Source organism: Haplochromis burtoni, unplaced genomic scaffold, assembly GCF_018398535.1.
Source record: "Haplochromis burtoni strain Fernald_Lab_line unplaced genomic scaffold, NCSU_Asbu1 Contig_120, whole genome shotgun sequence".
In the NCBI taxonomy this organism is placed as follows: Eukaryota; Metazoa; Chordata; class Actinopteri; order Cichliformes; family Cichlidae; genus Haplochromis; species Haplochromis burtoni.
In genome coordinates this window covers 678,272-704,221 of record NW_024582481.1, presented here as the reverse complement: position 1 = coordinate 704,221, position 25,950 = coordinate 678,272, and the positions used below count along the sequence as shown (strand labels likewise).

The 25,950-nt window shown below is 40.0% G+C and overlaps 1 protein-coding gene across 3 annotated transcripts in view; it reads left to right on the top strand.

Moving 5' to 3' along the window:
- The window catches only part of fhod3b (formin homology 2 domain containing 3b), a 90,321-nt gene that overhangs the window by 25,235 nt on the left and 39,136 nt on the right, over window positions 1-25,950 (top strand). For all 3 annotated transcript variants that reach the window (XM_014337596.2, XM_042223786.1, XM_014337597.2), the window contains exon 4: window positions 25,260-25,327. In XM_014337596.2, coding sequence (XP_014193082.1) covers window positions 25,260-25,327 — 68 coding nt within the window. The remainder of the gene's footprint in view (window positions 1-25,259; window positions 25,328-25,950) is intronic.

Genomic DNA, 25,950 nt, shown 5'->3' with positions numbered 1-25,950 from the left:
CCCCCGCATGGCTCATCAGGAGTGCCCTGCACCCTCCTCTGGATGAGCTACACACATGTTAAGGGTCAGAGAGGTCCTTTCTCAACCCCTGTCAAATGCACTCACACACTCCCTCACTCTCTTTCTCTTTACATTTGCCTGTATTCTAGGATGCTGATTGTGTAGCTGCTATAGGATGAAAGCACTGGTTTGGCGGAGGCCTTTATGGCTTCATCTTGCCATACCCTCTTTTTTGTTTGGGTTCATGCTCGAGGGAAGCTGTCCCTCTTGAGGTCACCCTGCGGGGGTTGGCTGACTGACTAGAGCACCACCTCCTGTCACTGTGAAGTGATTTATGGAAGAAAGACACAATCCCATCTCCTGTAAGCTATGCTGAATACTGAAGCCATAACATCATTTCACTCCACTTTCCCTTGTGGTGTTTAGTAGTGCATAGTTGGAAAGAAAGTACTATAAAGACACTGTTTGGATTGAATTTTGCCCAACTTCCTTCCAAGACCTTACCTTGTGGACATACTTTAGATACCTGTCTCCTATCCCCCTCAGAGAGATTTCGTGATGGTAATGTTTTGGCGAAGGTAAATCTTTCAACCATTTCTTCCTTTTTTGTTCTTTGGCACATGGTAGAATGAGGCTAAGTGGAATTCAGGCATTTCTTCCTGTGGAAAGTTCCTGAATAGGAGAAATGATTTTTCATTCCCAGTCTGGGACATTTCACATATGTCAGGTTTTTATGGCTTAATTTTGCATTAATCTGCTGCCCCATATTTTTGCACTAAACCGCTTTTTGTGCCCCCCATTTCTAAATCGAGAAAAATGGTTTTAGAGGGAGAGAAAAAGACATGGAGGAATGTTCCCCTACTAAGATGCCATGTGGTGTATGACTGTGCACACAGCCAGGCTGGGCTTTTTAGGCCCTCTTAGAGGGATCGTTCATTTCTGGAAATCTCAGTTTACCTCTGGATATTAGAATAGGACAATATATCACAGACATATCTACGGGCAACAGAGAGTTAATGGGACACAGGAGCCATTTGCGAAGAGTTATACATAGTAGACAAAGAAATGCACTTATAAAGCACTTGATTTGTTTGCCTTTTTGTACTTAGTGACATTCTTATTATTCTGTCTAAGGTATCATTTTCTAAAGCCACTTGCGCCTCTTTATCCCCTGAGTGCACAGTCTTCTGACACTGTTGGTCCCTGTTTTTGTCATCTGAAGTAACTAACTGCAAACCTTGACGGCATATCACATAGTACAGTGCTATGCATCTTGTGAGATGTGGCTGCTCTTTTTGGTCTGTTCCCCATCAGGCAGTCTGCCTCAGCAGGGCCTCAGCCTGCCCGTGAGTGGAAATCTGTGGCCCGTGTTATCTTTGGAAAGTGTTGAGTCCACAGAAACCCAGGATCACCGAGTCCAGTGTAAGCTAGATGTGTGGGGCTTACTATTACTAAGGAAAGATGGAGACATTGTGCTCCACCACAGTAAAGATGAGCAGAGGAGGATGGCAGCAATAGGACTTCTTTTGCATTATCAAAGCACTATCTAGTCCTGTTGGGAGTGGGTCATATGTTATGTTTAGTGATATTTTTTTAAGCAACACAAATAAGCAGAAGATATATGATAAATATATGATACAATAAAATGGTTCAAAATTGGACATTGCTTGTAGGGTTTTGTTGTCGTGAATAGGGAATGAGGGGGAATGTGGGACAAAGAAGTCCATATGTGCAGTAGACTGTACTGTAACCCAAGTCCTGTTATGAATTGGACCCCATCCACTTAATGCAGGAATCCATCTCATTCTGTCTGTCTATATTGCTGTGATTTTTTTTTTTCTCCCCCTCAGAATGGCCCACATGAGCCAGCGGGACATTGAATGGCCTTGTATACATTCTGCATGTTGTGGTGGGGCATGACAAATTAGCACCCTGCTGAAATGCTGGATTTCTATGGATGTTTGTCTCATCAAAACAGCAAGAGATTTCCTGACTTGGCAAACAGAAGTTTCTAGTATAATGGGACATTCATACGGCTTTTGAGAAGAGACAGTTTCTCATCTGATCTAGAATGTTCTTGGGAGTGTATTTCATTAGTCTTATAGAATTTTAGACTTTTTGAAGCTAGCTGCCAATGTATCCTATTTGGACCAAAATCAAAGTCTCTGCATAATTAAGTGAACTAAATGCAATACTTTCCATGTTTAAATCTCAAGTCACTGCTATCAATTTCTCCCTGAGGCAGTCAAGTGTGACTAAATATTTTATTGTGGTGTTAAGTTAATCATATCCATCTTCTTTGCGGCATGTTCGCGTTTTCTTGAAATGAAAGAGATTAGATGTCTTTTCAAGTTATATATGATCATAGAAACGAATCTGTAAAGAAATACAGCTTCTTTCAGAGGATCATATGTATCATATGTAGCAAAATTATGTGCCTTTCCTTGCTTCACATTGGTAAAGCAATCAATGTTGTTATTATTTTTAATTAGCTTAGGTTAGCTGAGTCTGTTGTGAAGCCAAAATATGTTACTGTGATTAAAACCTAGGGAATTACTTTGGTGTACTACTGCCTTATTACATTAATTTACACTGGGACATGCCCATGCAGTGTTTTTTTGTTTTGTTTTGTTTGGTTAAGGTACTGATATCCTTAATCACATGGAGAAATGTTCAAAAGTAGGGGTGACAGAATTTCCAAAATGGGTCATTTTAGCCTGTTGCAAGGTGGTTGCTAGTCAACATAATTGCATTATATCATCACATCATTGCTAATGTGAAATTCAAAAAATAAAATGTAAAATCATTTTCTAAGATGTCATAGATTGGTAAATGCTAAAATGCTGCAGTTTTAGCCATTGCTAGCAGGTAGCTAGGCAACATGATGACATCACAAGATCTGATATTAGATAAGAGCCTTCAGGGGCCTAAGATGTACCTGTCTGCCAATTTGGGATGCTAAACTGTCTAGGAAGAGGTGCTGGACAAAGAAGCAAACATACATACAGAGATGTTATGTATTACCGTAATATGGTTAATGGCTAATTAAAACAATAACATCAGAATACTTCACCAACCTGTAGTTACGCAAGATCTTCTTTTCCAGAGGAATTATTCAAAATGTTAGATGCACCCAATTAAATGTGGCTATTATTCTTATCATCACCAGACCCAACACCATGTGTCACTTGATCTCTTTGCGAGACTAAAATATCACATCAGCTGTGCTCATAATACATAATATATTCCGAGTTAGATAAAGAGTGCTACTGAAAGAGTGACCTGAATATTAACAGAGGCGCTTTGTCATGTGTTATTTGCCTTTTAAAAAGGATCTGAGAAAATTAGGGTAAATTTTTCTTTACAGACTTCACCACATGCCCAGCACCATATCTAATGCAATGGACTGTATTTTTATCTTAGGGTTTTACATGAGCTCGTGTGTATATTTAGTGTAACCCCCATCTATTTTAGCTCAGCTGGTGACTCATTAAGAGTTTTTTGCAACGGTGCTAATCTATTTTTTGATCTATCCTGCATACATTACCTATACTCAATGCATAACAGCTCTCTCGAACTGATTAAAAATCTGTAGCATGCTTGCTTAGTGAGTAAAATAACTAATAATAGGTCATGTCCTATTCAGTCATGACCTACCCAGCTGAAACCTGTTGAAAAGGAATTTAAAAGATATATTTGCGTGTCTGAACAATGTTGAGATTTGGTTAAGGAAAAGTAAAAAATTGGCATTTATAAAGATTTCCTTACTAGCAATGTTCAATTCATTAGAGGTTTATAGCCTTTTAAAAGTGTATCTATGTTAAGGTTGAAGTCAAATTATGTTATAGCCATCAATTTAACATAATTTCACTCGTTGAATTGAATGAAAAAATACAGTATTCTGAACTGCTACCCTGCTTTCTCATCATTTTATGAGCTAATTATATATATATGTATATATGTGTGTGTATATATATGAGTGTGTGTGTGTAATTTGCAAAGTTTTTATCACCCTGTGTCCTTGCCTAGCTTAGCATTAGCATAAGTGCTAGCAAAGAATCAGAGTTGTGTTAGCAGGTTAATGCAGCTGTTTTGTCTGGTCTGGATGCAGTGATTTCATCTTTTTGTGCAATAAAAAAGTAATGCCTGTGCAGACTGTGCAAATATTTTCCTCCTCTGGCACACAAACTGAAATCAGCTGATTATAGCACGTGTGAAAATGAAACCGATAAGAAGGATTGATAGGCAAGCAGACTAACAAGTCCAAGGAAGTAAATTACTGGGAACAATATTGTTTTCTGCAGTATTGTATGGGTGCAGGTCATTGCACATGGATTGTGTTTTCTTCTTTTGAATTACTAGGTAGCTTTGTTAAGCTAAGTGTGTCCAGTGTTGGTTGGTTCTTTAGCTCAATTGACTTTAGCTTTGTTATCTTTGGCTAACGCTGTCTCAGGATGGTAGCAAGAAGAGAATGTTTGTCATATTCCTAGAGTATTTTTACTTTCATGCAACACAAACCACATGTGTCATATTAATTTCCTGTTTTCCACCATTGTTAAAAAACCCAAAATAAGTACAGTACTTATGTTTGGCTTAAACAGGGATGATATTTTTCTGATTTCATTCTGGAATTTCTCTCTATCTTTGTTTTGCTTCTTCCCACTGGGCATCACCTCAGCTGACCTCACTACATAAAGTCACGCAGGACCATCTGCTGGACTGAAAAAGTGATTAAATTTGTTATTCTAGTACTGAAAAGTTCAATTTGTATTTGAGTTTTTATAATAAGATACAATATTGACATGCAAAATATTGCAATACTAGTGATATCCTAGCATCAGGTAAGCCTTTGGCTGATTTTGTGAATGCATTGGTCTCATCTAGTCCAAAATCTCCCTGGCTAACTATAGCCTAGTCCTTCCTGCTGTTCATTGCTTTATGGATGTTTTGCAGATACGAAGATGTAGCAATGATTGCGTTAAAAATAGGCAGCTAAAACAACTGTGATACTAGAAATAGCAACTCATAATACAGAATAAAGTGTTTGGGCTATAACTGGTTTACATTTAGCCATAAATCTTATAAGCTATATAAGAACTATGCTCAGGGGGATTACCGCAAGTAAAAGATCTCTCTCTTCTAGTCACTATTACTGAAGTTTGATACAGACTTACTTATGTTCAGGCCATGAGTAAGGTGGTGTTTTTGTAGTATCTGAATCTGCTATGTTACAATAGTTGACCACCCATTAACTTGTGACATGAGGGAGAATAAGCCTGATGGCTTTACAGGATGTCTGAGGAATTTCTGTCATGTTCAAGAAGGCACAAAAAAGAGAAAAGCAGGCGAGAGCATTTTAGACACCAATTAATTTAGCATTATTTCTTTATATATGGTCATTTGGTAATCAGCATATTTTTATTTGCGTTGACTCTTCCCTTTACTAAAACCTGCCAATTACATAAGAAGGGGTAGAACTGTTTCCATCTTTTCTTGCAGCTTCATTTTCCCAAAGAATGCAGTAATACAAGGACTTAGCCATGTATATGAGGAGATTTAACCGCAAAAGTGCTAGAATTCACTCTGCTGTTTGTGAAACTGCACTTTAATTTGTTTTAACTGTGTCAGTTAGGGGGGCTTTACTATTTCTTAACTTACTGAGTGAACAATGCATCAAAAGGTGCACCTGGTCCTGTAAAAACGGTTCATATTTCTTGGCCGTTACACTGTTATGGAGAGCTAACATTAGACCTAATGCCTGGCATGAGAAGTCTCCAGATCCACCATGTAAGGAAAGGGGTGAAAACTTCTCACACTGTATTACTTTTTCCAGTAGTGTGCCATTGCATGTTAACTTTGGATACAGTCCTAGACTACATGTTTTTTTTTGTTTTTTTTGTTTTTTTAAATATATACAGTATAGTATTACATCTGTAAATGACATTTTTTGAAGTTGATGACATTCTGGAACTGCAAATTGTAGGTCACTGTAAGTTTTTAAGCAACTATAATTTTCATCTTTCTCACTTAGGGTGTTGTGAGTCATGATGTCAGCATGTTTGTTTCAAACCATTCGTGCCACATTAAATAACTTGACAGGTTTTGCTATTGATATACATTGTAATTTGAGCATGATTGTATGTTTTCTAAGTTAAATTACTTTTAGAAAAACACAAGTATTATAACCAGGCCATCACCTAGGCACGAATCAGTCTACAACAAGGCTGGCCAGGTACAAAATTAACCTGCAGCTTTACCACTGCTGTGATGGACGTATGCACAGATGTGGATGTTTTAGGAGAAGGAAACGAATTACGCCCACCCCTGATTTTCACTTCAGGGACCAAACAATGCAACAACAGAAAAATGTGGGTCAGCAGAATCAGGTGGCTATGTCCCAAGGCTCACAGTATTATAAGAGACCTTTATCCTGTCTCAGTCACATGAACTAATACAGATGTTTGGAAAAGTTATTGATGTCCACAGGGGAGATGGTCAGGCACATGCTCTAATTCCACACCCTGCATTGCTACTAAGACTACAAGTTACTGATGTGTTTAAAAGAGTAATAGCCACACTGTAGATGTAAACTTTGTGTGGCAAACATGCCCGTCACTCTAAGGCTAAAGACTAAGGCCGTTTTTGGCAACTAACTCAATCGCCAACCATTAAATTCACACTGAGTGAATTTACTTTGCTTCACAGGAGTTTATTGCCCTTCTTCGGCTTTCAAACATGTCAGTAAGATGTAATGAATAAGATGTTAGTTGTTTTGTTGTGTGTATTTTTTTAACTCGTTTTATTGTGCTGTTGTGGTCACAAAATCCTGTGGTGGACATATTTGGTATGTTTCCATCCACTGAAGAAGATGGTAATTTTCTCTTGATCTCTGTTGGATATCCCTTTAAACAATATAATCTTGTCAAACAAAAATAAATCTATATTGTAAAATAATTATATTCATTTTTTTTTTAATCTGCCAGTGTCTAATTCTCTGATGTGTTGCCACACTGGGCATTCACAGGAGTGTGACATGACTGGACTGACTGACCCCAGTATATTGTATAATCATGTCATGATATCGTTTTTAATTAAAATTTTTGTCTCTGAGTTTTTATGCTGCACTGCAGTGGCTGTGTTTTTATGACATCCTAGATCCAGCAGTGTCGAGCTGGTGTGATCAGATTTAAGGAATTCAGTTTACATATGTCAGCAGTAGAGTTTCATGAATTTTACAGGCATTTTTTGTGCAAGTATAGTAGAACTTTTTGTTACCTAACACTCCAAATTGTTATTAGCATTTATCTTTAATAATACTGACTGTAATATCAGCTGTGTGGACATACAGCACATTTGATCCCAAATGAGTTAATTTGATGAAGGTTTACAGATTTTCTTTTTTTTTTTGGTTTTTTTTAGGCTACTGAAAGTTGGTGGTAATCAACAGCAATTATGTGACACATTATATGAAAGACTAGGGGATAGCTGTTTTTCACTATATTTAGAAGTTAAAAATTTACTTAAGGAGAAAGTAAGAAGCACACACAAACAGTGTAAGAAATGGACATACAGTAGCTGCTGTGATGTCACCCGCTGGTTTCAAAGTCTTGAGAGGAGCATTTTGATTGTCTTGGTTTCATCTGACTGTAAAACGGCACACTCGGTCATTAGCCAGCGAGCATGCAGCTTCACTTTTTATTATCAAATTTAATACGACCCACACGCAGTAACTGAACTCAGCAGAGAAGTGACAGAGATCAAGATTGAAAACCATTTTCCCATAGACTTCTGTGGGACCAGTCTTTTGGGAACCACAGCTATCGCCATCTGGTGTAACTTGCACATTGGTTTAATTTTTTTGACCTAGAAGCTACAGCCGTGTTTTATACTTTCTATGGGATCAACCTGAAAATTACTAGCTACCTGGAGGAAAAAAAACAGTTGCTAAATCTTTTTACAATCACCTCAAATCAGCAAAAAAAAAGGTGAACTGAAGCGTGATGATCACCACTGTCATTGAAAACAGTGAGAGAGATGTTTGGGATGTTTTGTTTGGGATACATGAATACCTACTCAACACAAAAAAATATTTATCTTCCATTATCAAGAAAGTTAAGAGTACAAGTTCCAGGAATTAGGCATTCACCCGTACCAGCTCTCTGCTTGACAACTTTAGAGTACCTCACTATCAAAAAGATTGAATGGATCACCTCAGATTTTAAGTGAGCATTTCCAGCTTCTTCATCAACATCTCATTCCCTCCTTTGTATTTCTTTTTTTATGTTTATGTTAATATTTATGTAACTTAAATACATATACAAGATTAAAGAGCAAACGCAGACCAGCTGAAACAAAAATCTCACCCTGCATATGCTAATTACAGTTGAGGCTTTATTGGGTGGTGTGACAGAGTGGGCCACAGTGGCTATGTGAACCAGGCCTGCAGCTGTCACACACATCACACACATGCAGACTTCGCTTTTCTCCTCTGTGTTCCCTACTGATGTGGCCCAGTCAGCCCAGAGACAAATGGGCCCGGACATGGAAGACATTAAGACTAGCTAAAAACAACATGCTAAGTACAGGCTTGCTCTCCCGCAATGCAAACACAAAGTGTTCACTCTGTTGCAATTGCACACATTTTGACATAGACAGCAGGGGAGACAGCTTGCTTTATATTTATGCAAACGCTTCTTCTAGGGAAAGTCTGAGATGTAGAGAGGGACTGGGATACAAGTGCAAAAAAAATACAGCAGCTAATTATCCAAGTCAAGGGTTAACTTTAGAGATACAGGAGAGCATTCACTGCACACAATACCAGAATTAAATGTTTAATTCAGTAGATTTGGTTCACACTCTTTGTGTTAATTGAATTCAGGCTATATTATAAGGTGAAAATAAGTCCTACAACTTAAGTAGCAACTTAACATATCAGGAGCCATTGATATGAGTTTGTTTTAGAAGCAGAATATTCATTTTATGGCACCTACTGTTCGTGCCTTTGCCACTATAGTTGAAGAAAAGTTTTAGAAAAACATTGCAACATTTATATAACGTGCATGGATGCAAACATATTGGCAGTAAGAAACATGTTAGGAAAAGTCTGGTGTGCGTTGTGATATAATCATTTTGCCTTTGCTAATAACAACTCGAGACACTCTTGTAAATGAGAATTCCTAATCTCAAGAGTGTCGCCTCCTGGTTAAATAAAGATTAATAAGGATTTTCTAAAATGCTTCCTATTCAGAATTTGGCGTATTGGATTAAGACATGCCTCTATTTGAGTGGTAGGAACATTCATTGGACATGTGGACAACACATGTCCAATATGGCTTTTAGCTAAACAGCTGGTGTTCTTCAGACACCTCCCCTTAGTGAGAAATTTTCCTATTCAGATCTCATTGCAAATTGGCCATTCATTGTTTAAGGTGCAGGGGGTAAAGTCTGTCAACCCTTGAGTGCACACCTCCTCGAGCTGTGCCCTTGAGGACTGCTTCATAAGCTGCAAGACCAAGTCCTTGACAAACTTTAAAAATGAAAGTACTAAAAATGTTTACTTCTCCATCTTACTGTATGAAAATCAACCAGAGATTTTGTTTTGTTTTTTTGCACCATCCCGCTAACATCGATCCATCCATCTATTCATATTCTGCTGGATCTTGCTAACAGTTAAATAAAAACATAAACATTGCCCCAAAATTTATTATGTTGTTCTGTTGTTCTGTTCATCCCCTTTCTCAAATTTAGCTTCTACCATGTTTCTGTTTAGAATAACAGCAGTACTCTTGGAATATTTGATTTCAGCTTGTTTCTATTCATATCTAATGAGGGCAAAGTTTGGGACGTACCGATTACATGTGGTTATAAGCATAAAGATTGTAAGCACACACTAATATTGAAATTGTAAAATGTTACTAAGGTGAGCTATCATTACAAAGAAATTGGCAACTTTATGCAGGTCCATCATAGAACAGATCAACAAGAATAAAACTGGGATGGTTATAAAGTTGTAACAGCACACCAGTGATCTCATCAGATATCACCAAGTACAGCAGACAAAATTAGATCTGAAAATGTAAAACTAAACCACTAAATTAGGTAGTATGGATCTTGTGCTGGACACTATTTATGGAGCACAGCTGTCGTTGTTTGTCCAATCAATAGAAAACCAATAAAAAGGGAAAAAAAAATTATCCCCAGTGATCAAACATTACAGCACTTCAAACTGTTCAATACTAGGTGAAGGAGACTAAATGAAACTGTGCCTTTACGCTGACTTTGTAAACACTGTTTTTTTCCCCCTGGATGCTGTTCGGACTGTTTCACTTTTCGCTTTAGTCGTTTAACAAAATGCGCTTTCTTCCTCCTTATACGGAAACGGTATGCAAATCTTAGCGATAGGCACCCATTTTCAAGCGGCCATTGTTCTCAGTCCAAACACAACTTTTGTTTGTAGGTCTGTAATTATGTTGTATATTCTGCTCCGCTTATCTAACCTCTTCTCCTTTTAATCATGTGATATTTAGAATGTATAGAAATTATGTTGTCTGCTAGCTAAATTCTGTGGCTTTTACCGAGTGCAAAGGCCGTTTTAATGTCTTTATGGAATCCAGCTGGGGTGGTCGAGCATTTCCAAAGTTTCACGTTTATCTGAACAAGATCAGAGCGTAGGCCAGTCCAATACCTGCTTCATCTTTGGAACAGCAAGTTTTTTCTTTTATTTCTTTTTAAGAATATGAACACAATTTGTAGAGATACAATACTGGGAACACAAAGTTGTTTTCATTTGAGTATCTAATATACTACAGATTTAGTCCTTACAGAGTCAGGGGGTTTCCTGGAAGAAAAACTCGTTTTAACTCTCCTGAACTGTGAAATTTGATCTAAATCAGTGAAATTACGCCTTCCGTAAAGCCTGTGACACAGCAGCTGGTGAATGTGAAAATGGATCCACCGGCTCCACCTATGGAAAAGTGCTTTAACTTTCCTCAGCAGGTGTGATAAAACACTGGAACCTCGCCCCTGCACTGTAATGAGCTGGCCCTGTTCATTGTTGTTACAAAATATGCTCACTGTGGATAAGTGTGGTTGTGTTAAAAAAAAAAAGAAAAGAAAAAAGTACATAACACTTTCATACTTGTTCCTACAATTATCTTTGATCCAGATGCACTATCCAGTAACACAAGCAGCTCAATAAAAGGTTTCATATTTACAAAAGAATTGTTTGTCACATTGTAAATCCACTCTGAAGTACAGTAGATAGTCTTGTTAGCACATCTTTGCTGTCTTTACTGTTGAGTTCTTTCCTCTTTTTTTTTTCTCCAGCAGCACTCAGGAGCTTTTGTGCTGTGATTGAGCCTAACCACTACCAGGTGTGCTTGAAAAGGTTTTGGCGAAACTGGCACAGGGTCAAGACAGGGTGGGAGATGTGATAGAGTGGGGGAGTACCTGAGGAATGGAGGAGGTTAATGTGCAAACATCAAAAGGCCTGATTCTTGTACCAGTCTTGGGCTAAGGTGTCTGAACTTGTTACAGTGTGATCGTGCAGGGCTGCTGCCTGCTAAAATATTGCCTTATGCAGACCCAGAAACCCCCCACCCGAACACGGTATTACTGCATGCTTTCTTCACCTTTTTTTAGGAGTTGCATGGTAGGTGGAACAGGGGTATATGTAGGTCAAGTGGAATATTTTTTTTTCTTTTTGGGATTTGGCTTTTAATAATAGTTGATTTTATGGGTAGATCATCGTTGATCAAGATGAAAAACATTTGAAGTGAGTTTTAAGATTTAGAATCTGTCATGGCCGCTGTACGAAAAGCACACCGGGGCTTCCAACTGTGAAGCCCTACCCTGTACCTTTATGCAAAACATACCCCAAAGGTATGTGTGGTCATGCATTGTTTGCACTGTCCAAATCATACTTGTTGTTTTTTGGGTTTTTTTTGGCTATTGTGTCCAAATCGTCTCCTGGATAAATAATTGTTGCTCTATGAATTTGTTGTGCGAGTGGAGAATTATGCAGAATTAGCTCAGAAAGTATCAAAGTATTCTAAAAGTCATTATCCTGAAATTTACAGAACTTAAGTTTGATGAAGAAAAACACATTTTAGTTATACTATAAAGCAGACATACTGCTGATGTCTCATGATGATGCAGACGTAAGTATCCGTCATCTCTGACAAACTCATATTAGTTCCTTTTTTGCCCTCACTTTGGTAGAAAGGGGATAAAATGCTAAAATCTGAGTGTTATCTCAAGTGACCCAAATTATGCAAGAGTTTTTCTTCATCTTTGTGCCTCCATGGATTTAAATTCAGCCATGCGTAAATCTCACCCCCTTCTGCGCACAGAGCAAGCCCCCCATCCCCCGTCTTTATTACACTGGCCTCCCGTCTTGTTGGGATAGTTAAACCTGTTAACTCTACTTGTCATGCAAACATAGTGAAGCTAGGAGAAAAAACAAAAAAAAACATTGGAGAGAGACCTCTAGGGGTTAGGGTGGTGAAAGCACCCACTCTACACTGAACCAGTTGAAGAATATCAGTAAAATGCTCATGCTTAAAAGGTGGAACACGTCTTATTTGCCATTTCTGTTGAAACTTTCCTTGAACAGCTTCGTTGTTTTTTTATTCATTTTGTTTACTGTCACATGTTTAGTCGTTACTCCCATGCTGTTCCTTTTAAAGGCTGCTGGGAATCTCTTATCTCTGTGTCTTATCCAGGAAGAAACACACACACACAAACACCCAGTTGTCACATGGAAACACAAGCAGACAAACACTCACACACAGGAAAAATAAAGATCCTGTCTTGACAAAAGACAGTTGAAGTTCAGCATCACTGGACAAGATGGAGAAAAAGGTGAAAGGAGGATACCAGACTGTGCCAGTAGTAGCTTTCTGTAGCCATTAATATAGAAATCTAATCTAATGTATTATTAGCTGGAATATAAAAGAGAGTGGGCGGGCTAAAACTTTCATTACATATCTTGTTATGTTTGGCAAACTTAGCAGAGGAGGCTGCTCTTGATTAAGTCTTTGAATAGCTCCTCCATTTAATGAATATCTGGCCCATCGTTTTGGATGTTATCACGTCTCTTATCCCCCTGTGCACACTTTTTGTCATCCTCATACCACAAATATTTTTACGTTACTTCAAGGTATGTGTTGTTGACGTTGTTTTTTATTGCTTTGGATCACAATCTCAGCTGCACCTCTGCCCCCCCTCTGCACGCTCTGTGATATGATGGCTGTCTTTGGCTAAATAAGGCAAGAGAACACTTCACATTCTTTCATGCCAAAAGACGGTTGATCCTCAGTAGTTCTGTGAGCCAGAACTCCTTTTCACCCTATCAGAAATTGAGGGCACTTTATGTGTGCCAGCCAATCCCTTTGCACCTCGACACTGTCATGCTATAGCAATGCATGACTTGCTCTTAATGGTGGTTTTCCAAAAATCTCTTGAGCGCCATTTATATTGCTGGGGCATGTTTGCTGAAAGCCAGGTATGTCTCTCATCAAAACGGACAGCAGTTGCCGGTACAACAGACGTTCGCTATCTCACTTTCATTGAGGCAGTAATTTTTCCTCGTGTCTTTTCTTTTGAATGTGGGCATAATCTGAAATAGCAGATGTTTTTGGGGTTGTTTTCAGTAAAACTTTTCCCTTTTGAAATACATGTGAAAAGTGTAAAAACAAACAATGGTTTAATAATGGATTTTTGGGGCTGGTGCTGATTAAAATAAAAAATTCCGATGTTTATGTGTTGGCAAATATTCTTTATGCATGCATACACATAAAGCTATGTAAACAGTGGAATTGGCTGTTCACCATTTCCACATCATACAAAGCATTTTATCTGCATTGCACAACTTAAAATTTTCACATGCACATACGATAATATATAGTCATGTGAAAAAGAAAGTTTATCGCAGGATTCTTTGCAGTCCTCGGATAAACTAAGTGCACCCCATAATTCAGTAGCTTGTAGAAGTACTTTCAGCAGTGATAACTCGAAGTAATCGTTTTCTGTATGACTTTATCAGTCTCTCACATCGCTGGGGAGGAATTTTGGCACGCTCTTCTTTACAAGAGTGCTTCAGGTCATTGAGGTTTGCAGGCATTCATTTATGCATAGCTCTCTTAAGGTCCCACCACAGCATTTCAATCCGGTTGAGGTCTGGACTTTTGTCACACCTCGGATCTTGTCTGTATTTGGGATCACTGTCCCGGTGCGTGACCTGATTCAGCTTTAGCTGTTGAACAGCTGTCTCTATGTTTGACTCTAGAATACTTTGATTTATAGAGGAGTTCAATCTTAAAGGTGGTCTTTTTTCTGTAATGAACTTTGATCTCTCGAGGGCGATTGTGGCTCAAGAGTTGGGAGTTCACCTTGTAATCGGAAGGTTGCCGGTTCGAACCCCGGCTTGGACAGTCTCGGTCGTTGTGTCCTTGGGCAAGACACTTCACCCGTTGCCGTTGCCTACTGGTGGTGGTCAAAGGGCCTGGTTGCACCAGTGTCCGGCAGTCTCGCCTCTGTCAGTGCGCCCCAGGGTGGCTGTGGCTACAATGTAGCTTGCCATCACCAGTGTGTGAATGTGTGTGTGACTGGGTGGATGACTGGTTGTGTAAAGCGCTTTGGGGTCCTTAGGGACTAGTAAAGCGCTATACAAATACAGGCCATTTACCATTTACCATTTAACATACTAACTGAGGCCTGGAGAGTCTGAGATGTAGCTCTTGAGTGATTTGCAGTTTCTCTGAGCATTGCATAGTCTGAGCTTGTGGGATGTTTGCCAGGATGTCCAGTCCTGGGAAGATTGTCACATTGTGTTAACACACACCTGAATGCTCCAGACCAGCGAACTGCCCCAACTTCTTTTAAACTCACTCTTGCTTATGGTTAACTAATTATTAAGTGCAGAACCTGGTTGCTAATTACCTTCATAATTTCTATGGAAGCAGTAAGAGTGCACTTAATTTTTTTTTCACAGGACTGCATAGAATCCGGTGAAAACTTTCTTTTTCCCATCTGTAAAAATGGCAATATTGGAAAAACTGATATACAAGTTTGGCTACATGAATTTCTTGTGTGTGTTTGAGTGTGTCAAAGTAGGATTCATTTGGGCTGTAGTTACTTTCTCACTGGGAGGCAAGCCCACTGTGGTACAGTGATCCAGAGTGCTGTATCACTGTATTTATTCAAACTAGTCCAAACATGTCAGGGATACTGTGAGGCCCAGTGACACTTGACCCTCCTCGGTGAAGTGACCGGGAGGATGACATGCTTGAATATCTGAGATTTTTCTTCGCAGCACGGTGCAACAAAGAGAAACTGGGATTTGGTAACTGAAATGTGCCTCTGTTTGCATTGGTGTTTTAAAAAAAGCCAAGCAGCTGCATTGCATTGCTACACCGTTCACATGTCACGACACGGGCTCATGTACAGAAAATGTGTAGAAGACAGCCGGCAGAAAGACGTTCAATCGAAGCCCACACGAAAAACAAAAACCAGGGAAAAACATTTACCGTGCCAATAGGCAGGTCATCGACCATACCTATTTGGCTTGCCAAGCAAATATTTGATCCTTATCTGCCAGCTGCTAACATGAGTGGAAAATTTCTGATATGATCCATGAGGAATTGAAAAGTGAACGCATTAGTCATTTGGCATTGTTAAGTAGGATTTTGACGAGAAAGCAGTCAGTCATGTTTATGGTGAATTTGTTCCAGTTGGGCAAACAGGTTGGCCCCAGAGGACAAAACAGGTCTTTGAGTCCTTTGATTGCCTGTGCCAAGAATGGATTATATTCATTTCAGTGACACTTGGGAATAAAGCGGTATTAGTCCAAACAAAACACTTTCTTGACAAAACAGATAATTACCTCCTCAGGATGAAAGTGCCTCGTGTTAGGTTTCATTGCATTTGCTGTCTGTTAAAGTATTTAGATTTGACTCTGTTATACATCTTATATTTAAAGCTTCCATTGTCAGTCTGCCTCATGCATGGCTATCATGCCTCTTTAATCAGAGAATGGCTTTCATTGCCCACTGTATCTTTACACTTTGGTTGTCAATAATAGTGCTTACTTCACCCTTTTCCAAAGCTTCGGCACCTGTCAACAGTCAGATCACGCTTTACACCCAGGTCAGCATCACAAAGCCGCTGCCAAGATGCAACAATCTGTCATGACGGGGCGCTCATGAAATGCCCGACATAGTCATGGTAGCTATTTGTGATCGCTGCAGAACATCAGTGGTGCCTCGTTTTATGTCCACCAACAAGCTGGACAGGATTTTTGATAAAGTTCTTTCCTCATTACAAATCCTTTAGAGATTCTTTTACTCTGGAGACGTCAAGGGGTAAATCCAAAAGGGAAAGATTACACACAGCGTAAGAGCAAACTCGTGCACTACACTGTAGCTCGTTTGATTGTTGTATCAGGATCAAAGACTTCACACAGCCAATAAATGAGTAGTATTTGGAGCTTGGTGTTTCTGGCTTGATGGGAGTTTCTTTACTGGTGCTGTGCTTCATTTACTGTACAGTTTGAGTTTTTCTCATTAAGCTGAGCCCTGCTGTTTTCAGTCAGGGCTATTTTGTTCAGTAGCTAAGTAGTGATGTTTGTGATTAAAATGAGAGAAGATACATTCTCTTTGCGATAACCAGCGCAACACATTTGAACAACTATCCGTATCCTTATTTCAAACTCTTCCTCACAGGTGCTACAGAGGACAGCAGCAGGCAGCAGAGGATCCAGTCTGTGTAGAAATCAGGTGCTTCAACATCTCCTTTCCATTAAGAGTAGTCGGTCACTGAGATGGTGTACTGTGACTCATGTGTTCACTTCCTATTCCTAGAGCACAGTCTGAAATAGATGTGGTCTCAGCACAACTGTGTTTATTGGACACAGTTTGCGCTGGTGTTTTTCCCCACATGTCAGGTTGTTAAGAATAGGAGGGAGCAGAGAAAGTCGGGGGCAGAGAGGCCGAGAGGGCTGAGAGAGGAAGGGAGGTAAAGTTTGCCTGGGGGGGAGTCACCGAGGGTATTGCTGATAATTGGCTATTTTCCAATTCAACTTTAGAAAGGAAGAAAAACTTTTAAATTCTCCTTCTATTGCAGCACATAAAATACAGCGTTTTTTGATTTTAAGGATCATAAAGTCTGAATTGAGTAAAGCACTTGGCTTTGTGGATCTGTCTTTTATGGATAAAAAGATTTTTTTTTAAAAACCCCAGAACTATAGCATCTGCGCACATGTGACAGAATTGGAATATATGAAGTGAGATTTTAAACTTTTCTCTTTAGACATCTGGCCTTGCATCTATATGCACATTTTACTGCAGTAAGAAAAACTGTTTGCCCTGAAGCAGCTGCCAAGCAACACACGGGGAATAGCCTAGACTCAAACTCCTTCCAATTTTATATACACAGTTTATTAGAGAAGCATATAGATGCAAAAATAATAATGCTGCACCCCAGCCGTTACCACAGGTTTGCGGTAACTTGGTTGAACCTTGCTGCAGCTGGCCTTGCTGCACGGTCCACCTACACCAGATGGACTTAAAATGTTGATCCCCTCGTTTATATCTGTGTCAGGCTTTTGTCTGGTATGTTGAATGGATGCGTTCTTTAACTTCTCTCCTCGCTCCACTACGTATCTGTGTCAGTGCTGGTGAGTATGGGGGAACCCTGCTGAGCAGGCGAAAGGGTGGACGACACAAAAACTGGAGGGAAGAAAAAGGGGAGGGGGGGGGGGGGGGGGGGCATGAGGATATTTATGTTGTGAGGGTCACCCCACCTGGTAGCTAAGGAATGACTCATTAAGCAGGCGGGCACTAATGAAAGATTTGTCTGTCCTCACACTGGCCTTGCTGTCATGTCTCTCTCCTTGTCTGGAATTCTGCAGATTCCACCATCACTTTCCACTTCTGTTTCTCTTTGACAGTGTCAGATAGTATCTTGATGGATAATTAGCATGCAGTTTATTGAAGAGACTTAACCAGAGATAAGTAGCCCACAGCGCCCTGTAAGAGGTCTGCAGAGGAGCGTCTAAAGAATAATGAATGGCTGTATGAATCTAAACAGTAAGGTAAAAGACAAATGCTACTGCTACCTTCTGGAAGAATTATCGCAACTGACAAAAGCATTAACTCCGTTCCAAGCCTTATGTAAACACATCAATAAACACAACAATTCAGTATCTCCGCTTCCATCGTGGGACAATGAGCGCTGTTGAGCTCTGAGCTGACTTTTGTGTTTATTGGAACTTGGCTGTGGTATGCCTTGGTATCAAATGCCTCTGCCAGGATAGTGTTGCAGACCAGAAACCCGATCCCCTTACCGCTCTCATGAGAATGTAGATAATGTTCATTCTGCGCAGTGTGCAGAGGAAGTCCAGGTAGGTGCAACATCTGTGGAGGAAATCGCATCAAAATAAATTAGCATGGTTTATTTGCATGTTTCTAACACTGTCATTAAAATTCTTCAAAGAACATGTGCTTTTGTGCTGGGACTCCAGACATAATTTATCACCGACCTCGTAAGATCTCTGCTGAACGTCGTTCATGTAGAATCGATCTGTATTAATGACAGCAAACCAGGCGCAGAGACGCACATTTGACTTTCGGTCTCGCACTGTATGCCAGCTCTTTTTTCCCCAGTAGATTAAGCCCACATTTACTAGTTATTTTGATGATTTTGATCTTGTTCCAAGCCTCAGCAGTTTGCCTTTGCTCTGAGACTTTCACACCCCGTAGGTCCATGTACGGCTTGCTGCCAGTGACAGAGTCTTCTCCAGTCTGTGTGGCCCTGAGTCAGTTTCCTCTAATCTAAACCATCAACTCCATATGTCTTCTATCACAGCTTCCAAAGCATTTGAATAAACTCCAGGCAACAGGAACAAATTAATTAATGTCTTTATTCCTCTGTGCACTTTGTAAACTGCCTGGGTGAGTGTGCGCATATTCCCGCATGTGCGCAACATGTGTAGTGCACTTTAGTGCCCACACACTCCCACACATATACAGATATTTTCTGTAAAATTGTCTTGATCCTGCACTTAAAATCCAAACATGTTGGAATTGATCTTATTTATACCTTCATTCCTGCTTAATGATTTCCACCTGAGTGCTATAATCTGCTTTTATTGAACCATCATTCACCTTATGTTTTCCCTCAGAGAGTAGGGGATAAAAACAGTAGAGAGAAACCCCAGTCCACAAAATGTTGCAATCCATTGCACGTGTTGGGAGGTCTTCCACCTTAATTACTTGTGTTTTCTCTTCATAAATTTTGGAACACAAGGTTTCCGTTACCGAGTGAGAAAGGAGAAAAGGAAGGGGAAAAAATGAAAAGGAAGCAGTGTTGATGTTGTTGTTCTGTTATGTTTCGTGACTGCAGAGGGCCATTATGGATACTGTAAACTCAAAAGTTTCTCATGAAAATACCAAAAGAGGAAAATGAAAGAGGGTTTCCTTCATCCTTAGACATGGTAGCTAGTGATGTGGCAATTCTGGCTCATGTGAGACTGTGCTCTCCCAGATGGCTACAGTTTGTCTGACCTCAGCTTTCACCTCTTGCAGAGTCTGTGGCCTTTACTGACCAGTGGAACAGCTCCTGGCTCCCTGGGACAGGGCTAAATTCAGACGTGGGCAGGCAGTGGCTTGTGACTGAAGGTCTAGCTTTGACCTGAACAGAACTTTGAGGCGCTAAGTGAACTTTAATGTTGTGAAGCTACGGTACATCTTGATTCATGTAGTTTGTAGGTTATTAGTTGGTTGATTTAACTAGGATCACGGGAACTGATGCTTTTTTTTTTTAAGTAAATATTGTGGGAAGTGCCTGAAGTGTAATAAGTGATCAAAGCAGCTCGTGCACCACATGGCAGACAGCTTGAATTGCACACTGTTGCTACACTAGCAGATGTCAATTTTTTCTGTCCTCCTATTTAACCTGGCAATGCTTTACACACAGTGTTTGCTGCTTAGAAACACTGCTACTACATTGCTGCTTCTGCGACTATACTGTAATATACTATAACAGTGGTCATTTGATGATCTGATGTTAGATATGGACAAAGTTTCAAACAAAGGTGATATACAAGTAAACCTTGTGAGGCAAAAACGTCAGACTGTTATGTTTAGGACAGTTTTTTTCCTAATCTTTGCTCTCACTGACATCAAGCTGACAGGAGGTACCTTATAGGGTTGTCAAAAAAGTCAATACGCAGATTCTAATTGATGCTAACAATTACTTTGGTGCAGCATAAATATCAACAGTGCTTGCCTTAGCCTCCTCTTTCTCACACCTTGACACGGCAGCAGTGCAGACAGACAGGAAAGCAGCCTCTGCCCTCACCAGCAGCTGAACACATGAACAGCATTTAAATTTACTGAACTTGGTCTTTACTTAGAAATTTGGGAGGTCGGTAAAGCCCCTGGTTCAGTGAAGTAAACAGGCACATATTAACCATGTTAGCCATTTAACTATTACCAATTGCCTAATAACCACATTAGCCATTTATTAAGTTAGCATTTACGCAGCAGCTAACGGCTATTAAAAGAAGTAGAGTCCAATAAAAAATATGAGTCTCTTTAAGTTTACTCCAGGTAGGGAAATGGGAAAAGTCTCCACCATGTTAACAGGACTAACAACATATGAAAAAAACATTTTTCCTTTCTATCTCTTTCTCTCTTTTTTTGATGTTATGAGGACTTTCGGTAAACCTGGCGCTCTAACCAGGTCACATGTTCGAGTATTGTATAACATCTTAACTTTTCTTACGTCGTCACTCAAACATGTTTTTGTTTTTAACTTGTGTAAACTTGCTAATTAGCAGCACAGCACACACAGATGGAATGGTTAAGTGGGTGATGAAAGACTAAAGTGATTTGCTTTTAGCTAAAAATACTCATCCAGTCATTGTTAGTCTGACAGACAGTGATGAGGTCAGATGTCTAGATAGTCCAGAGTAAAATTCAAAGCATTTAACATATAAACACAAGAGTTTTGTCTGCCCCCCAGTCTGCTGGAAAATTGTCTGAGGCCTCACACCATACTTCATGCTTCTCAACCTTCTCCCATCTCTGCATCCCACATGAAAGCTTCTGATGCAATTGTGCAACATGTATAAAAGGAAAAAGATTTATTTACATGGCAGTACAATATGTTAAGGATCTTTTTCTTCAACATCCACTCTGACACATCCACTCCAAAAAGCAAACAGAGTTTAATTTACACCAGTGTATGCGGGGTTGTCCTGCCCAGTGGGGTCTTTGTGGGTTTCCTGGCTGTGCTTTGGATGTGGTTTATGCGTTCCGCCTGCTGCGCAATGCATAAGCAGCAGTAGTCATCCTTTTCATTTTACAGTGCGTTCTGGAAGTAAAGGCATGTGAACAGTGTTTGCAAGGTTAATGACTTTGTTGGCAAATTAGTTTCGCTATTTATCGTTTCATTTGTTAGCTGGACCACAGTGGGTGGTGGGTTTTAGTGTAAGGTTGAGATGGAGATTTCATTGAAAAAGTGACTCATACAAACCTGAAACGTGAAGCTGGAATTTGCTGGCAATGACACATTGAATCATAAGGTATTTAATCAGCAAAGGACAGATTTACTTTCTCAGCAGCAGCGTGACCATCCCTGAAGTCCTGGCCTGTCTGAATGTATCAGCCCACCACAGCAGTTTTTTTTCTTAACTCTTCCGCTCTGAGCACATTCCTGACAATTATGAAAATCCTGCTCTTACTTTTATGATTGTTATAATTATGAATGCATTACATCCCTGTAGCTATTTGAACTGAGAAAAATGCAACGGTGTGTTGCCGTTTAAGAGAGGAAAACAGCTGCTTTCTCTGGTGCATCAGCAAGAACCATCAAAGAAACACTTTCACTGCATTGAATCATTCTGCAGTCTTCGGTTGACTTGTCAGTAAAAGCCTAAGGTGAAGTTGAAGATGACAGGAAAGATGAGCAACCAGACCTCAGATGCACCCTCAGACCCATTGTTTTAACGGTGAGGGCGTCTTGTTTTCGGGTGTGAAGAGTAATGAGCAACATGACTCGACATGACATTAAAAAAAATGTACATTAAAGCAATCGTAAGGTTAGACTGCAGAGAGATGCTTTGCTTCTATCTGCAGCTGAACTTCAATCAAAACTGAACGATGCCCAGAAAGTTTTTATGTGAGCAAACTATGTGCTATCCCACATGTCTTCCTTTGTTCATATAACATTTGGTTTGCGAAAGCCCTCAATACAAATCCATGGCCAATGTAGTAAACTGTCGAGTTTGAATAGTCAGGTGGTTTCATGTGAACATGACTCACAAACATTTCTTGTAAATAAACGAGGTCCCACTCCAAAAGTTCTTTCCTAAATAAAGAAGCGCAGAGGGCCCATACGTTTGGGTGCATATCTGTGCCAAATGGTATGGAACTAATCTCCACTGAGTTATTTCTCATTAGAGATGGACCTCTGAGAGGTGCATCGGTGTGTGGACCGTAGACGGGGACAGGGAAGGAACTGTCTGTTCCTGCAGTTGATTTAATGTTGCACAGGAATAACTTTATGACAAATTTAATGCTGTACAAACTACATGGTTAAGTAGAGAAGCACAAGCCCTTTGTGCAAAGCTGCAGTGGAGCTGTACGTGGAAGAATTTTCTCAGTCTTACCGCTGCTGACAGACATACACGCACGCACGCACAGACAGACACCGACACACGCCATGCTACTGGGATTTAGTCAAACTCAGTGGAAACCCATGTGCTGATGCATCACTGTTATAGCACTCTGTTGACTGATTAACGTGGAAGTGCAGTAAAGACTTTTGGAAGAAAAAGGGCACACTGATTCAGGGCTTGAGGTTAAGTAGAACCACAAATCAGGCTTGATTTGTATGTTGAAGGTGTGATGAGTAACTCAGAGTTATCTCGCTCTGTTTTTCCACCCCAGTGATCAGAGAGTTTGTCTGTTTAGAGATCGCTAATCTGAACTCTTAGTCATCTTCCTGCCGGGCATAAGGTATGACCCTACCTTGACCTCGAGGGGAGAAAGAGTTGTTAAAAAGCTTTGGCACGTTTTTACATGATGTTCAATCAGTGCAGATATAATGGCACAGTCATGGTAGTAGTCATAATACAAAGACTCAGAATACGTGGCATTATTTTATCTTTATTTGTTTTAGAGCCATAAAACTCAATGCAATTTATACCATTATTAGTGTTGTGCTATTAAAATTTACGTTTCTTTTCCTTTTATCAATAGAATTACAATGTGCTTAACCACGATAATGACAGTGATTAAAAGGAGCATATAAAACAAAATAAAACCGATCCAATTACAAAAATGTGTCAGCTTTGAGAAGACAAAGCGGAGACTTGGCAATGGTGATTCGCTAAGGCTGGAGTCACACACTGTTCAGAGGGGGGGGTAAAGTGAAAAGGTCCAGTCTTACTTCCTTCCTGTTATTTTTAAAGACATAAATTACCAACATCACACAGCTTCCCTTCTTAATACCTCTGGACTTGTAGAGATTTATTCCTTCTGGATGTTGCTGCCAGTGACTTGCTAGGACTCTTCCGTAGAAGGCTAACGCTTATCAGGCATTTGAGTCATGTACGGCACCGAATGTGCAAAGCATTTAAGGCCCGGGTCTAGTCATACTGAATACCACGAAAGTCACGAATTACTGTGCAAATAAGACATCCTTTAAAGATAATGAACTCTGCTAGAATTGAATAGTGAGATGTATGATTTCAACAATGTCGTCAAACATGAGCCTCTGAACCGCATGTGGCCCTGTCCCAGGAAGTCTGCATCTCCAGTTACTTGTCTGTCTGTAGAGCGAGTGGATCACGTTATTAAAAGTGTGTAGGGTTACTGTGGACAACCTTTTCTTGCAATGACACGTCCTGGAACATGGCAGCAGGTTTTAAACTAGGAATGCAATTTAGAGCCAAGTTTATATTAAACAATATTAAGACAGATGTAAGCATGGTGATATTTTAAAATGTAAGGTCTTTATTTGTGTTAATAACTACAGTGTTGTTCTGGCTGAATTTTTTCCTTCCTCAGATGTTTGTTGTCCTAGTGGACCTCCCTGTCCTAGCTCTTGCTGCGTGTGAAGTTTTATGTATGCTGTGAAAATGCTGTGTGACACCGAAAAGGCACCAGACCGCGAGTGCTCACTCTGTCTGGTCTATTCTCTAGAAGGTCTAGAAGTAGCCTTTGTTTGTCCACAGAACTGGCAGAAAACAAACCCACTCCTTCCTCTTGCTCTCTTTCTTTCTCTGTCAGCTGAAGGGATTTGCTCTACAGCTGAGGAGGCAAGCAACAATAATGAATAGGAGCCTCTTGCTCTGTATCCCATCTGTATATGCTCGTCAGTGTGTGTTTCTCACAGTTCATTTAATGGCAGCTCTCACAGAGTTTGTGTGTGCAGGGTGTATTCAGAGCAATATGTTGTTTCTCCTGTTTGTGTGTTCTAAGTATTGCTGTTCATGTTTTTGTGGTGTGGTTGTGTGCGAGAGTGAGCCTTATTGATGATGCCTTTTTCTTTTTTTGTACATACTAATGTTTTTACACCTATCCCTTCAAGTGAAACTGTGTATACAGCTATAAGATGCCAACAGAGAGTAGCTCTGCATTGGACTGTGTTGCTGTATCTGCAGCAGTAGCAGGCAGGTTTTGCTGAGTCAGAGCGAGTTCACACAGCAGTGATGATTGAGCGTTTAAATCTGCGCTCAACGGTGCCACTCGCTGGCAAACTTTGCAAACTGCATGCAGGGAGAAGGATGGGCAATAGCAGTTGCAGGAAATGTATGCTTTTATTGCTGTCAGTCACAACTCTCCTTTACTGCTCTGTAGAGTTTCCATAACTGATTAAAGCATGTATTGTTTCTTAGCCTTTGCGGTGGCTATTTCCAGCATGACTTTGTATGATGTTAGCAGGAAACATCCTCTGTTCTCTAACTCACTGCAGATGTTCTCTGAGTTGCTCCTACTGTTTTGCTCTCACTATTTCTCTTTTTGGATAGCTTTCATATTTAACCACTGGGGATAATTGCTTCCAATGAGTGCACGATGAAGGGGTTTTCTCTACATTTTCAGTCCATGGAAACGTCAAGTTTGATGCAGTTAAAACACATTACTTTAAAGCAAAGTCAGAATCATCCTGCAAGTCTAGTAACATTACATACCACATGTGTGACTGTCAGCTGATTTTTTTTTTCCACTCACCCCTGATTTCTTTCCATACAGAAAAACTCTACAACTCAACAGGACGGGAGCTGCGGAGAGCCCTCTTTTCCCTCAAGCAGATTTTTCAGGTAATTATTTATTCATTCTAGCTGATGTCTAGTAAGAGCATCTTAAAACTGCACCTCATTCAACCCCCACAGTGCTTTGTGTTTCTCATAATCATTTTTTCAAAATCTTGTGAATTCTTTGGTCAATTTAAACGCATTAACATACAAGAAGTCAGTGCACACATTCACGCTCGCACTTGGACACATTACTGTTTTCTTGAGGCAGAGTTGTGCTGCTGAGAGTCTGCCTTCGTGGCAGCTGTGGAGTGTTCAGGTCTGGTCATACTTCACACTCTGGGCTGGGCTAGCGGGCAGTCGGTCGCAGAGGGGGAGGGATAACTGACAGTTAAATGGAAAAGAGAGCAACAGGCATTGATATATGCTCAGGATATATTAATATACCTTACTTTTTACACTCTGAGTGTCCCTGTGAGTTATCAGCTGTAGAGAACAGTGACAATTCTTGTAAAATATCTCTGATCGATGTCTTTCTTCCCTACATTCCAGTTCTGTAATACACATGTATGAGTTTAGTAACTGCTGGTCATTCTGTTTCTTTAGTGCACGCCTGTATGTTTAGGCTGTGCCAAATGACTGGAGTCTCCATCACAGATATATGGTAAATATGTTCTGGAAGCACTTAG